This window comes from Vicugna pacos, chromosome 4 (assembly GCF_048564905.1).
Source record: "Vicugna pacos chromosome 4, VicPac4, whole genome shotgun sequence".
Classification (NCBI taxonomy): domain Eukaryota; kingdom Metazoa; phylum Chordata; class Mammalia; order Artiodactyla; family Camelidae; genus Vicugna; species Vicugna pacos.
Genome location: NC_132990.1, coordinates 74,840,576 through 74,855,144, shown reverse-complemented (window position 1 = coordinate 74,855,144; position 14,569 = coordinate 74,840,576). Strand labels below are relative to the sequence as shown.

The window sequence follows — 14,569 nt, the reverse complement described above, 5'->3', positions numbered from 1 at the left end:
AAGTAAATTTCTATCTTTCTTCGCATTAGCTGCCTCATTGCCCTTCAATCAACCCTCACGGAGGCAGAAAATGGCTCCGCCATCTGCCTTCAAACCCTCCCTTCGCAGGTCTCTGGGCTTTTTTTGGAGAGGGGGAGGGGGCACCAGTTCCCTGAAGCTCTGTCTCCCCAGCTCCCCCCAGCTCCCCCCACCCCGCCCCCGCCACCCAGGGGGCCAGGGCTGCCAGGGGTGCTGCGTTCCTTCCACCGCGGAGAGGAGCACTCCCAGGCCCATGGCTGCTGCCCCCTCATTCCTGGGACCTATTGGTGGTAACAGAACATCAGGACCCCACGGGTCCCCACCCTGCAGCAGGGCTGCCTGGGAAAGCAGGGCCAGAGCAGACAGACCCTGGTTCCTCGGCCTGGCCCCATGCTTCTCAGCGGGCATCTCCCCCTTGACTCACACGCAGCCCAGCCTTTCCTGCCTGAGAGGACCATGGCTCCTTCCTTCCCAGATAATCTTAGCCAGCCTGAGAAGGGAGGACAGGACCACTGGTTCCATGACTGAGGCCCTGCCCTGCACCAGGGACAGGCCAAGTACTTTTTTTTTTTGGTGGTTGGGGGAGGGCAGTGACCAGGTTTATTTTTATTTATTTTTAACGGAGGTACTGGGGACCAAACCCAGGACTTTGTGCGTGCTTATCATGCGTTCTACCACTGAGCTATACCCTCCCCTAGGCCAAGTGCTTTTTTAAGAAGTTGGAGGCTCAGAGACGGTGAGTAACTTGTCCAAGGTGGCACAGCAGCAGAAAGCAGCGTTGGGATTCAGATCCAGGTTTCAGATCTCTGGGAACCAAGCATTAATCCTCCCACCTGGACTGGGTGGTAGAATCCTTAAAAATACACCCTTTAGCACTTACTTATCTGTCCACTGCTCTCATTAGACAAGAGCCCAGAGAGGGGAGGGGACTGGCACCCTGACACTGCCTAAGGGGCGATGTCCCCTCTGGCCTTGGCTCTGCTCCCCCAGTTGTGAGGCGAGAGCACCCCAGGCTGCTACAGAAGAGGGTGGATGGTTTCCCAGCAGGCCTGGGGCCCAGTGGACACCCTCCTCCAGGCCGCTCTGTTCTGCTCAGCCTCCTCCGCCCCCCTTGGCGCTGACTGACTGGCTAATTAGGGGTGGCTGGCCTGAGTGTCGTGGGGTCAGCAGAGCATGAACTGGAAAAGCCTGCGGCCAGGAGGCAGCAGCCCCGTGGGGCCATCAGCCCCCAGGGGGCAAGGGTGCGGGCTCTCCTGAGTGACACGGTTGGGCTGAGGGCTGAGCGGATGGGGAAGGGAGGTGTGGGCTGTGGGGGAACCAGCGGCGGAGGGCCAGCCCCCACAATGGGGTGACTCAGGCACCAGGCCTTGCTGAGCAGCTGGTGCCCTGGGGCGAGTCACTCTTCTGGACCTCAGTTTCCTCACTCATAAAATGAGGAGGCTCATAGCCAGGAGTCAAGGAAAGTAAATGGGGGCCAGGGGATGCGAATCCCAGGCCTGGCTCCAGAAATGGTTCATGCTCTAGTATTGCCGAATTGACCAAGTGGCCTGGGCCCCGTGGGGAGCTGTCCCCGGACCCCCGGCAGGGCTCCAGCTCACCCCGCCCGCACCCAAACCACCTGGGCATCCTCGGCTCCAGCTGGCCTTCTTGGATCCCCCAGGCCCAGCTGCCCGAGCACACCGCCCCCTCTTCCCCCCAGCACACGTCTTCCCTAACATCAGACGAGCAGCCCACCCCACCCCCAAACCAGCCGCCCGCCTGGCTGTGGGGCTGAGCCAGGGAATAGAGACACATTCCCTCAGGGACAAAGAGATTTTTCTCTTCCCAGGATAGATTTCGCCCTGCCTCCCCCATCTCCCACGGTGGGCAGGGGGAGATACAAAGGAAAACCCCCCAGGGAGAGAAATCCTAAACTTCAAACAGGGGCCGAGGCCCAGCCTGGCTGGCCGGGGAGGCTGGGGCAGGGGATCAGGGTGGCTGCCTCGGGCGGGCGAGGGACACAGGCCCAGACAAATGGGTCCTGCGGCTCTAATCTGGGCCGCCTCCCCCAGTGGCAGCAGCAGCGGCCTGAGAGCTGGTGGGCACAGGCTGGGCCCTCCCACAAGTGTCTCATCTGCCTAATTGCTTCTTTATTGTCTCACAATCACGCTCTCTCTCTATGCTGCCCTGAAATATTTCCTTCCTCTATTCATCCCAGCAGCAATTAGAAAAAGAGCACCAGGGACCGGGGTGGATCTCAAAATACAGTGTGGAGTGGGCAGGCAGCAGGGGGCCCGGTGGGGAGGGTCGGGGAACACAAGCAGGGCTCGGCCCCAGCCCCACGCCCGGCCCCCCGTGAAATTTCAAATTAGGCTACAAACACACCAGACAGCATCGGCATGGAGCAGCTAACACCAAAGACTGCTGGCCTGGGGAAATGGGAAATTACCTTGGGGTTCTCCAGGATTCCAGCCTCGTAGCTGTAAGGGAGAAGGAAGATGGGGGTGAGTAAGGAAGCGGCAGAAGGACACAGCTACACCCTGATACCCTCAGCCCCAACACAAGTCCCGTCTGTCCTTTTATCTCTGCCAAAGCAATGGCTGCCAATCCTCCTGGAACATTCTGGGCCCCCCTAGACTTGGCCGTGGGAGCTGCAGTCTTCTGGGCCACAGCCTCAGAGTGCCAGATCTGGGCATGGGGGGCTTCGCACATGCTGTTCCCACTGCTTTAAATGCTTTTCCCTGCACCCTAGCTGGTCCCTCCTCATCTTTGAAGTTTTAACCTCAAATGCCACTTGCTCAGAGAAGCTCTCCCCGATATCCTAGCCAAGGCCAGCTGTCCACTATCTACTGCTGGCACTCAGCAGAGCTGCTATGAGAGCTGGGGACGAGTTGGGCACAAGGTAGTCCTTCTTTCCTGAGGTCCCAGGGCTCTGTGAGAGCAGGGACCGTGTGGCTTGTGGGGTCATCACTACATCCCGGCCCAGAGCAGACAGGTGCTCAGTGATGCCAGGCAGAGTAGGGGACGGGTGGGCAACATCTTACCTGATGTGCATGAGGTTCTCGTCCATGCTCCACGGGTTCTTGGGGGTGACTGGGATGGGGATTCCGTGTTGCTGTAGGTAAGAGGAGACACAGGGCTGGTGTGAGGCAGCTTGAAGCAGATGCAGAGGTGAGGCCCGGCCGCCTCGGTCAAGGTCGAAGACATCCCCAAACTCTGGTTCCCAAGCAAGCAAGACCTTGAACCCTCATGCTCACCACATCCCCATTCTCCTTCCCCTCCCCCAGGCTGCCTGGGAAGGGAGTGATGGCTCCGTTTCCAGACATGCCCAGGCAGGAAATACAAGACCCTGTCTGAGAAGTTGCAGAGTGGACGCTGACCTTAAAGGCTTCTTCCAGAAGATTTTGAGTCTACACTTCAAGGGCCCCCGGAGCACTAAGAGTGTGCCGAGGGTCTCCCAGCACCATTCGCTGATCCCCACCGTGGTCCTACGAGCTGGGAGCTAGAATGGACGGCCCTTTCACAGTGAATCTCAACCGGGGCATCTGCGCCCACACAGGTGCTTAACATTGACCAAGGAAGCGCCAGGCGCCCACAAGAGCTGCTGGCCCCTGATGACTGCTTCCGAGGTGCGGGCCCAGCTCTTTCCGGGGGTGCCTTCTCCCCCACCGCCTAGCACAGCCACCACACACATCACTGAGCAGCCCCAAAAGGGAACAATCCAGCCAGATACCCCCCCATCCTCCCCCTTGGTTCTGATTATGTTTTGCTTCCCAAATGATCCAATCCTTTGTTCAAGGAAAAAGCCATCCCCACGGAGACCCTGGGCCTGGAAGGCTGTTGGTGACACTGTGAAGGCCTTTTGGGTCAGAGATGCAGCTGGGTCCCTTAGCTGCCCTGTGCTGCCCTGGCTGACACCTGGTTGGATTCAGCAGACACATCACAGGCTGCCTTCTCCTTCAGCACTTACCAGGCACAGAAGACAGCGAAGTGGCCCAGCCTGGCGCCTTTAGGTCGGCATGCCCATACACTCTGCTTCCCAAGCCCCCTTTTGGCACCTCGCCCCGGTGGGTCCCAGATCCTAGCCAGCCCCAGGTCCCACAGCCCACCCCAGCACCCTCCCGTCTCTCCTGATGGGGATGTGCCCTGGCTCAGCTCCTGCCCACGACTACGATTCCAGAGGCTTCCTCCAGGGAGCCACTGTTTCCTTCATCACCACCTTAAAAATTCCTAAATAAATTGAGTTAAACCCTCTGGATTTTTTTTTTTCCCAAGCTTTTCCAGGAGACTCCTTTGAAAAGAAACAGCTCACATCCACTCGAAAATTTGCATACTCTCCCCCATAAACCACACTGACAAATGGAATGCCTCATGTAGAGGCTGCTCAGCGTTGCCCAGGGTCTGACCCACGTGCTCACTCGCCCTGTGCCGTCTCCAGGTAGAGTGCGCCAGGTGTGGGGACCGTGGGCCAGATGGACTGAAATCCGCACAGAGCGGAATCCCCAGGCTGGGGGCCGAGGAAACCAGTGGGCAGGTTACCTGGAGCCTTTCTTTTGGGAGGTGGTCTGGAAACACTCTTGCCTTCTCTCTTTCCCACTGGGGCTCTGTCAGAGCACGGAGAGGAGAAAGGGAGGGAAGGGGTGGAGGAGAGGACAGGACGGACTCCCCATCCCCAGCAGGGAGACACAATGTCAACAATAGTTCTTCGACGGAAGAGATTGGTTTCCTGGGCTGCTCTGTCCTGAGCTTCCCGCCAACACAGACACAGACACAGACACACACACACACACACACACACACACACACACACAGGAAACTCTGGGTACAACTGAGGACAGAAAACAAAACCATCTTCAACATGGACACAGGAGTCTGCCCAGTTTCCCAGCCCCCTACCTGGCACACTGGCTTAAAAAAATTTAATGATGTTGATAGGGATAAGGATGGGGTGATTTTGAGTGTTTCTTCCTTGGACAGCAGACTGGGGAGCAGAAAGTGAGACAAATGTATGTTTTCTATGCGCCTCCTACAGCACCCTGTGGCCTTGACAACTTACGGATCTTGAAAGCCGGGGTTTTCAAAGCCCCATTGATTTTTGTCTCGGCTAAAGCAGCTGCCTGGCTCTGAATTTTGGACAGTCTGGTTGCTGCTCAGTTATTCTGGTCATTCCCCAGCTGCACAGACACTGCCTCCGTCCTAGAAGGCGCTGACTCCCCGAGCTCAGTTCTGACACCAGCCTCCGAGGGAGGACCGGTGGCTGGGAACGTGGCCTCATTCCTTCCCAACAAACTTTCCTGTTTGAAAGGTTATTTGAGACAGAAGCTGAGCCAGGCGCCTTCTCCCCACAACCTGGGAAGGAGGGGCCACAATTCTCCCGAAATTCACCTTTGCTGGAAAAACCAAGAGCCGCTTTTGTTCAGAAGCTTCGCGGAAACGGAGGGCATCGTCTGGGTCAGCCCTGGCCCTCGCTTGAGCCAAGACTGCAGGCGTTAAGAACATAGATGGGGTGGGGGTCCCTGTTCATTATTCTTAAAGATAAAACGTGCTTCATGCTCTATACCATCAAGGAGATGAAGAGGGGGAGGAAAAAAAGCCTCCAACCCGGTTCTCTTAATAGCTCTGCTATTTGAAAATTTGTTTGGCAACATATGGGCCTGCCCTTGTAAACTCCCCTCTTAATAATAAAACAACAGATGGCAGAGGAGAGCTCTCCTCCGAGCTCTTCGGGTCTTAATGGGATGCTGGCGGTAGGGGCAGGGCTGTGTCCCCGCTGCGTCCCCTACCACGCGTCACCTTGGCTGCAGTGAGAGCTCACAGCCAGCCCCGGTGACTGCTATTTAAAAACCTGAGCAATTTTCTGGTGTATGCACCGAGTTGCCTTCCCCCCGTCTGATTGATTGAGGCTGTTTGTCAAAGGCTGCCATCGAGTCGCTAAAAAGAAAGGGACCCTGGGGAGTGGCTAAGGAGCTTGATGCAAAACTTCTAATATGTTTTATTGCAACTTGTACTTCAAAAGGGCTGGTGCGACAGACGTCTTTGTCTGGCTCTGCCCCTCGGAGTGCTTACCTGTTCTTGGGGAGGCATTGGGGACAATTAGGCAGGTAATTGAGGGGCAGAGGACAGCCTCGCTCCCGCCCCCATCCGTCCCCTGAGTGGCACACACAACGCAGAGATGGCAGTTTGGATGGGAAGTAGAGGGGGCCCAGTGCCCTCCTGCGTGGTGGCCTGGGGACTCCCTTCGGAGACGCCCAGCCCAGGCAGGGACCATCCCTCTGTGGGGTGGCCCAGGAAACTAGTGCTTTGGGGGTAGGGGGGTGGGGCAGAGGTTCAGGCTCCAAATGTGGCAATCAGTCCCAGCCTCGCGCCTCCAGCCCAGACGGCCCCTGGAGGGCGCCAGGCAAGGGCTGGGGTGATGGCAGAGACGGGCCATACCTTGGCGTACTCCATCAGATCGTTGCGACCCTGGAAACGGTTGTAAAATTCGGGCATCCTCCAAGGAGCGATGACCTGGACACAGGACAAGGAGTCAGGACTGGGAGGGCCCGGCTGCCAGCTTTTCCTGGCCCTTAAGCTACACAGTTGCCTCTCTGGTGAGAGGCCTGGGGCTGCACTGGTCACCTGGGTTGGGGGATCTACGTAGCCCATGGGGGGTGGGCAGGGGGACCCCATTAAGCAGAAAGGGACACAGCCTGCCACATCAAAGGGTGGCCTTGGAGACAACCGAGCTCCGTGGCAGAATGGCTGTGTGCCCCTAGGTGGGTCCTGGCCCCTCTGGGCCTCAGTCTCTCCTGTTGAGACTTGAGGGTTTGAACTAGACAGGCCTCAAATTTCTCACTAGCACCCTTGCTCAGAGGGCCAGGACCCCCCACGCCTGGCGACTAAGGGAGGGTCCACCTAGCCCAGCCCACATGACATACGATGTCCCCCTCCCCTCCCCTCTTGCCTCTCTCCCTTCCACACCCCGGGGCTCCTCTGGGTGGGGAAAAGAGGGGAGTTGGAGCCTGACTGAAGGGACCGAGCTCATCTCACCAGCCTGGGGGGTCAGGGACAGGTCCCCAAGAAGAGACTCACTCAGCCCTGGAGCCAGCCCAGCCCCTGCCGCTGCCACTAACAGTCCGGCTGGGAGAGGGGCTGTCGTTTGGATGAAGAAGCCAGTTTGATTTCTGGGCTGGGGAGCTGGTAGGGGTGGGGTGGGTGGGAGATGGGCCTCCGGGTCCTGGAATGAGCAGCACCTGGACCAGGCTTGGCACGCGGAGCATCCTCTGGCCTCATCCCAGTTCCCAGAGACTAGCTTAGGGCCCTGTCCCCAGCCCCATCCCATTCCTGGGCTTGGCCTCTGCAGACAAAGACCCAGAAACCAGACACCCTGGCCCCCCAGGCTGCTGTGGGAACAGAGAGTGGGGGTCGGGGGAGGGCGCCATGCCCACCGGCCAGCAGCATCAACAAGCAGCCTCTGTCCAGGGGCTTCTCAGCCGCCTGGTGTTTGAGGTCAAAACAGATCATTAGAGCTCATTACGGCTCACCTCCAGGCCACTTTCACCCCCTAAGCAGCTGCTGGCTGGTTCCAGGGACAGAGAAAGATGTTCCACTTAAAAGAAAAAAAAGGCAACACTTTAGGGCCTCTTGTGGGCTTGGGAGGGGCACATCTTCTGTAGCTTTAGCCAGAAGTGGCCTCAAAGGAGCTCAGTGCTGTCCCAGACGGCCACCAGGAGCCACATGTGGCACCAAATCGTGGCCGGTACTGGCTGTAAGCACAGAGCACACAGCAAGTCTAAAGACAGTACCAAAAGAATACAAAACATCTCAATCACTATTTTACATCGATAACATGTTGAATGGTATGATTTTGGATACAGAGACTTCAATCAGATACATTCCTAACATGACATCACCTGTTGCTTTTTGTCTTGGTTTTTAAGAAAAACTTAAATTCTTCCTGGAGCTTGCATTTGTGATGCTCAGTGTGGTTCTATTGCTCCACCTTGGCCTGAGCTGGGTGACTCCTATCCTAGGAAAGGGTCCAAGACACGGGGGGGCCAGGGCTCAGGCAGCGGGAAGGAGGAGGGCTTTAGCTGGCTGGCCCCCACCGGGGCTGAGAGGGCTGTGGGCCGCGCAGAAATCGGCCAGCCGTGTCCCGGGACGGTTCCAGGCTGCACCCGGGAAGCCAGACCTGGGATCGCAAGGACACGGCAGAAAGGCAGCCCCGTCCTTCTGATCAGTGCCTGACCCACCCAGGCACCCGGGCAGCATCCCCGGGAAGGACAAGGGGTGGGACAGAGTGCTGGCGTGAGTGAGGGGAGCGTCGCCCACCACAAGGCTCAGGTGCATGCGGTCCGCGTACATGGAACCGCCCAGAACCCCAAGCCCTGCCCCCAGGGGCCTCAGCCCCCAGCGTCCACCCACTGAGGGGAGGAGCAACATCCTACCTTAATCTGGGGGGCCAGTGAGTAGCAGGTGAGCTCAAACCGGACCTGGTCATTGCCCTGAAAACAGAACAGGGGACTGTCAGGAGCCACAGAACGCGGGGCCAGTGGGAGGGTCGGGGGCAGGGGCAGGGGCAGGGCTGCATGAGCGTCAACTCAGGGCAGGCCCACTGGATGGTTTTCTCACACAGATGCTCACCTCCAACCTCGCACCCTCCTGAAGCAGGTACCAGGAGCCCGTCAGAAAGACAAAAACTGGGCTTTCTTGGAGAGGACACACCAGCTACTGCCCCGTAGGTGCAGTCAGGACTCGAACCCAGGACTGCCTGAGTGCAGAGCTGAGCTGCATGGGCACACGAGTGTGCAGGACGTGTGCCCCCGTGTCCACCAGACGCCCACATGCCCGGCGTGTGCTGAGTTGTGACTGCCATGACTTTAGTGCGCGGCAGTGGGCCGGCGGTGGGGGGCACGTGGCAGGACGCGGGTGCGCGTATCTGGGAACATGACAGGATGTGCACACAGGTCATCACGTGCGTCCACACTGCAGGGGACGCGCGCAAGGGCTGCAGGCCTGGCCCTGCCGAGACTGCGGGGAGCCCTGGGCTGCCCGCACCTCAGCCTCTTCCTGGAGGTCCCCCACTTGCCTGGCCCCAGCCAGAGACCACGTTCACTTCAGGGCTGGGGCTTCACAGTGCTTTGTCCATAAAACTAGGAATACTGTCTCCTCTGGGGGCCTGTTTCCCCATCTATTCGGTGGCTGGTTGGGGGAGGGCCCTTGTCCCTCAGTGCCTCTGCACAAAGAGAAACTGAGGCCTGGAGGTAGAAGGGACTAGTCCGGGGGCACAGAGCCCGGTCCGAGCCCGGGTGCGGCCCCCCCCCCCCCGGCGGCTGGCCTGGCCTCCCTGCGCCTGTGCCTCTGCTGGGAGGCTGGACAGGAGGAAGGGGAGGCGGCCTCAGCCAGCCCAGCCTTGAGAGACAATGACTGCGGCGTCCTGCCTGCTGCTCCCATCAGCTTGGTGGCCTGGAGGGAGCCGTAAGCGCCGCGGAAATAACAAGGGACCTCGCGCCTACTGTGAAAACTGCACGGGCGCAGCGAGGCAGTGGCGGGAATAACATGTTATTTTCCAGAGTCTTGTCAGGCGACGCGGAAACACAGATTTCAGCCCCTCTCTTCAGAGCCAGGAGCTGAGACCCGAGGCTGCTCCTTTCCAGTATCTCCCGGGCCCACGAGCGGGGCTGGACCAGCCACCCCAACCACCCTCCATCCAACCCCTTCTGTGAGCACCTGCTGTGAGCTGGCTTTCACAGGGGAGAGCCACCTGGCATCAGTGGGATTTTTAACCCTGTTTTATAGATGAGGAAAGCCGGGCTCAGAGAGGTGGAGTCACCTGCCCAGGGACACACAGCCAGCAGGCACCACTCCCATCTATTAGGTCACATTCAGGTACAGAACACATTGAATCCTACCAGCGTGCCGCTGAGGTGGGATCTTATCTTATCCCCATCTCATGGATGGGGAAACTGGACCAGGGGGCAGTAACACTTGCCAAAGGCCCGTGGCCAGCACAATTCCCAGAGCCATGGCGGCCGTAATAAAAAGCAGACTTATTTTAGATTCGTAAAGCATATGTTCTAGTGTTGCGTATCCTGACGACTTTTTCTCCAGGGCTTCAAGTTTCCCCAGTACAATGGTGACTTGTGCCTCCTCAGACGGGCACACTGGGCTGGTGTCTGCCCATCCAGATCACCATGGGGACACCCATCTGTTTCAGAGCCAGAGACCCTCGCAGGAACAAACAGGCTCCCTGGGTTCAAACTCTGACCCAGGCAAGACCCAAGGCCTGCGCGGTCCCTCCTCTCCCTGACCCCAGGATCCCCGGCAACCAGGGTGGCCCTGGTGGCTTCCCCGGGGGAGGGAAGGAGACGTATCATGTGCTACATACCCCGTGTGTGTCTGAGTCCTGATCCACGTGTGGACGTGTGTGAATGCAGGTGCCAGACCCTCGGGGACTGCGGGGCTCCCCGTCTGCTCCTGGACCAGCCATACAGATGGCGCCATTTACAAAGCTCCGGCTGCCTGTGCCCCCCAGGCTCCTATTTCAGGGCCCCTCTTCCAAAACTGGGGAGAGGGAGGAGGACCTGGAAGGTGCAGCTCTCTGGTGGGGTGCAATTAGGGTCCCCCAGGGGTGTGGAGGGGAGGGCCCCAGCTCGCTCCACACCAGGTGCCACCTGGGCTGGGTTCTGGGCAGGAAGCTGCCTCCGGCCTTTGGACCTTTGCACAGGCTGTTCCTGCAGCCTGGGATGCCCTTCCTCCTTGGAGTCACTTCCTCCCCCAATGCCTCAGTGTGACCCCCCTGCTGGGTTAGGGCTCCCAACTTCCCTGTAGTGATGTCCTGGTGTGTGGAGGAGAGCTGGTGCTAGGTAAGTATTCAGTGGGCGGAGTCAGTGAGCAAATGCATGAAGGTGGCATTGGAGAGGCTGGAACAAGGACCCCGAGGCCCTGGTCACGCTAGAATATCCCCACCTGTCGAAGACCCCTTGCCGTCTGCTCACACCCAGCTTTCTCTTCACTGAGCCCCTTGCAGAAAGTTCTGCTGAGTGTCCTATGGGATCTGCCTCTGGGGCTGCCAGCCTCCCACAGGCCTGTCCCCACATGGCCGCACTCACGCTGGATCCCCTCCTCCAGGTGTGTAAATTCAGCGACGCCCCTCATGGCTCCCATCAGCTAAGCAAGCCACCAGCCCCTGCAGGTGGCTGGCCCCTCCCTACCCCCACCTCCTCCCCAAGCCTGGCATCTCTCTGGATCCCACTCCAGACCTTCCTGCTCCTCCCCACTCACCCACCACTTCTAGGAAATTGCTTGCTTCCCCAGGTTCTGTAATGAGGGGCAATGGCAATGGAGGCACAGGAGTGTGCCTTGCCCATCAACCTGGGAGCACCTGGACCCACTGTCCCCTGTGGCCATCCCGCTGCTGGTTTTGGAGGCCCCCAGTGATGTTTCACGTCTGATCATCCCTCTTGTGGACACTGAGTGTGAACTGCAGGGAGGCCCCCAAATCCCAGGAGGCCACAGAACTACCGCCGAGGGTGTTCTTCCCAGAACCAAAGACCTGCAGAACCAGGTGAGAAACAGAGGACCCTGGGTGGCCAGGCACCTCCTGCAGCGGCTTCTCTGCAGGGAAACGGTCTCAAACTCAAGCCTCTGGTGCCCTCTTGTGGCCAAATGGGGCAGCGCACACAGCTGCTGCATATTCCCAGCTGCATGTGAGCTAGTCTGGGTGGGCGGTGTCTTTCCCTGGACCCCAAAAGCCTCCCAAGCCAGGGCCAGACCCACCACACAGACGCATGCCCTCTACTAGCCCTGAAAGCCACCTGTCCTCAGTCCTGATGGTACTGTTGGAGGGACCTTCTCCAGGCAGGAGCCCTTCAGGAATCCTGATTTCCTAGCTTTGGCTTGAATACATCTTGGAACGGGGAACTCACTGCCCAGCTCATTGCATCATGCACAGGTGAGATGGCGGAGGTTCTCTGTCCTGCACTGACATTCGTTCTCACAGCCTCAGCACAGGGCTGATCTTTGCACCATCAGGGCACTTCCCTCTCACCGCACGAGCACAACCTTTTTGAGGGCCAGGCCTGTGTTGAGTGCTTTCTTAGAAATCTTACTGCTCTCAACTGCCCCATGAACTGGTTCTATTTTGTTCTCATTTTACAGATAAGGAAATGGAGACTCCTGGGGTGAAGTCACAGTGTGAGAGCAGGGGAGCCAGGATCTGAACCCAGCTCTACCGGCCTGAAGCCCCCAGTCCTGAACCTCTGGGTGGAAGGCGGCCTGTACGTCCCTGCCCCCAAAGCCCTGGTCCGCCCACTGCTCCACCTCTGGTTCCTCCCCCCACTCTTCTCCCTGTGTGCTCACGACCAGGTGTGAAAACCAGAACCACTGGGTCTGCGGTCTGCATGTGAGACACACTCACCAGTCCCCTTCTTCCACAGGGGCTCGCCTTTCCCTCCAGAACAATCTCCTACATCCCATGGAGGGAGGTCCCTGGCCACCCCCCATCCAGCCGGGGGCCTCCCTAGCCTTCTAGTCTGTTGCCCTCGGGATGAAGCCAAACCCCTTCTCATGGCCCCGCCCAGCCCTGGCCCAGGGTGCAGCTCCTGCCCTATTTTCAGGGCCCCTTGTTGCCAAGCTTTTGCTCAGGCTGTTCCCTCCGCCTGGCACACTCTTCCCGTACCCGGGACCCTACAGCCACCTTACTGTGCGTCCATTCTCTCCCTCGCTATGACACAGGCCCCCGGAGGGCGGGAGGAGGGTCCCAAGAAGTTCAACACTGTCCCTGTGCCCAGCACGCGTCCAACCCTTTACAGACACCATTCCAAGCTTGCTGACCGAGCACCAAGTGAATAAGGAAGCTTCCAAAGATAGGAGCCAGGGCCACCCAGTGGGGCAAGGCCACCCTCAAATCACATCTCCCCAGTCCGAAGCTTAGCCTCGTGTCCCTTAGGTCACACTGAGCCAGAGCCCGCTCCCCCAACCCCCACTGCCTCCATCAGCTGGGTGGGGGCCCTGGGTCAGGTCAGCAGGGAGCCCCCGACCTGCCAACTGTGGGGTTACCAAGCCGGATCCTGCACCCGCACCAGGCTGTCAGCAGGGTGTCCGCTAACTGAGAGCTCACAACTGGAGAGTCTGTATACTGACCCTGCCTGACAGCTGCCTGCATTGTTCGGAATCTTGTTCCTCGAGTCCTGTAACCTGCCGCTCAGAGCCCAAGGGTCGTCCTTGGTCCTCTCTGCTGCACACAAGGCCGGAAGTAGGGGGTGTTACGGGTTGAACTGTGTCTCCCACAAAAGATAAGTTGAAGCCATAACCCCCCCGGACTTAAATACGTGACCTTATTTAGAAACGGGTCTTTCCGTAAGTGATTGAGTTAAGATGAAGTCATGAGGGTGGGTCCTAGTGCAGCATGACTGCTGTCCTGATAAAGAGGAGACATGTGGACACAGAACCAGACACGCCTGGGGGGAAGCCGATGTGAAGACGCCCTGAGGGGGCAGCCACGGGAAGACGGAGGCCGGGACTGAGATGCCTATGAGCCAAGGACACCTGCACTCCTGGAAGCCAGGGGGAGCCGGAACTGCCCTTCCCTGGGGCCTTTGTGGGGGCCATGGCTCCAACACTTCAACTTCCGTCAGAGAATCCGTTTCTGGGGTTCACACTGCCCAGCCGCGGGGCTGCTGCAGCCTCCCCGGGGAACTAAGACAGGGCCTTTCCCCATTTTGCAGATGAAGAAGCTGAGGCTCAGGGAGGGCAAGGACCTGGCCTGAGGCCACTCAGCTGGGATTCCAGCCCTCTGCAACTTGTGGCTCTGACCCTGTATGGCAGCTCACATTGTGACCTTGGTCAGACGTCCCCCAGCCTCAGCGTCAAGTTTGCCAAATGGGGTGACGGACACTGCTCCCACCACACGTGGATCAGACACGTGGGACTCACACACTCGGGGCACAGAGCAGACCTGTCCCTACGCCCTGACACTCGCTACTAAAAACATTCCTCTTATTCAGACTGGATGGGCCAGTCTGTCCATTGCAGGGCTGACTGTTCTGGGGAGAACCTACAACTGCTCGAGGGCCGTCTGCTTCCTGGCTGCCTGGGTCCCCCCTTCGCAGCCCTCTGCCTCCTCCTCCTGCCCAGCCGTCCAGCCCGGCCTCACCTTTCCCGTGGCACCGTGAGACACATATTTGGCTCCCTCTCTCTGGGCAATCTCCACCTGTTTCCGGGCGATGCAGGGCCTGGCCAGAGAGGTGCCCAGGAGGTAGCGGTCCTCATACAGTGAGCTGGACTGGATGGCGGGCCAGATGAACTCCTCCACAAACTCCTTGCTGACGTCTTCAATGAACACCTATGGGGAGAGGAGCCCATGTGAGGCAGACTTGGCAAGGCAGGGAGCAGTCAGAAGACAGAGCCCCAGGGGCCTCACATGGCCTGCATCTAAGGCAGACATTGCTAATGGATCCTGGAGCAAGCTGAACCTTTACTTCTCTTTCTGCATCTGTAGTAGACATCACTAATCAATCCAGCATATAATGCTGTATTCTCTTTCCTGCATACATGGCAGACATTACTAATCAATCTTGATATACCATCCAGC

The 14,569-nt window shown here is 58.6% G+C and overlaps 1 protein-coding gene across 1 annotated transcript in view; it reads right to left on the bottom strand.

Annotated features, from left to right (window-relative positions):
* ASS1 (argininosuccinate synthase 1) overlaps positions 1 to 14,569 on the bottom strand; it is a 51,200-nt gene that overhangs the window by 25,324 nt on the left and 11,307 nt on the right. The window contains exons 4-8 of the mRNA XM_006205421.4: positions 14,132 to 14,320; positions 8,424 to 8,480; positions 6,430 to 6,504; positions 3,042 to 3,112; positions 2,447 to 2,477 (exon numbers count right to left, since the gene is read on the bottom strand). Of these exons, the coding sequence (XP_006205483.1) occupies positions 2,447 to 2,477; positions 3,042 to 3,112; positions 6,430 to 6,504; positions 8,424 to 8,480; positions 14,132 to 14,320 (423 nt within the window). The remainder of the gene's footprint in view (positions 1 to 2,446; positions 2,478 to 3,041; positions 3,113 to 6,429; positions 6,505 to 8,423; positions 8,481 to 14,131; positions 14,321 to 14,569) is intronic.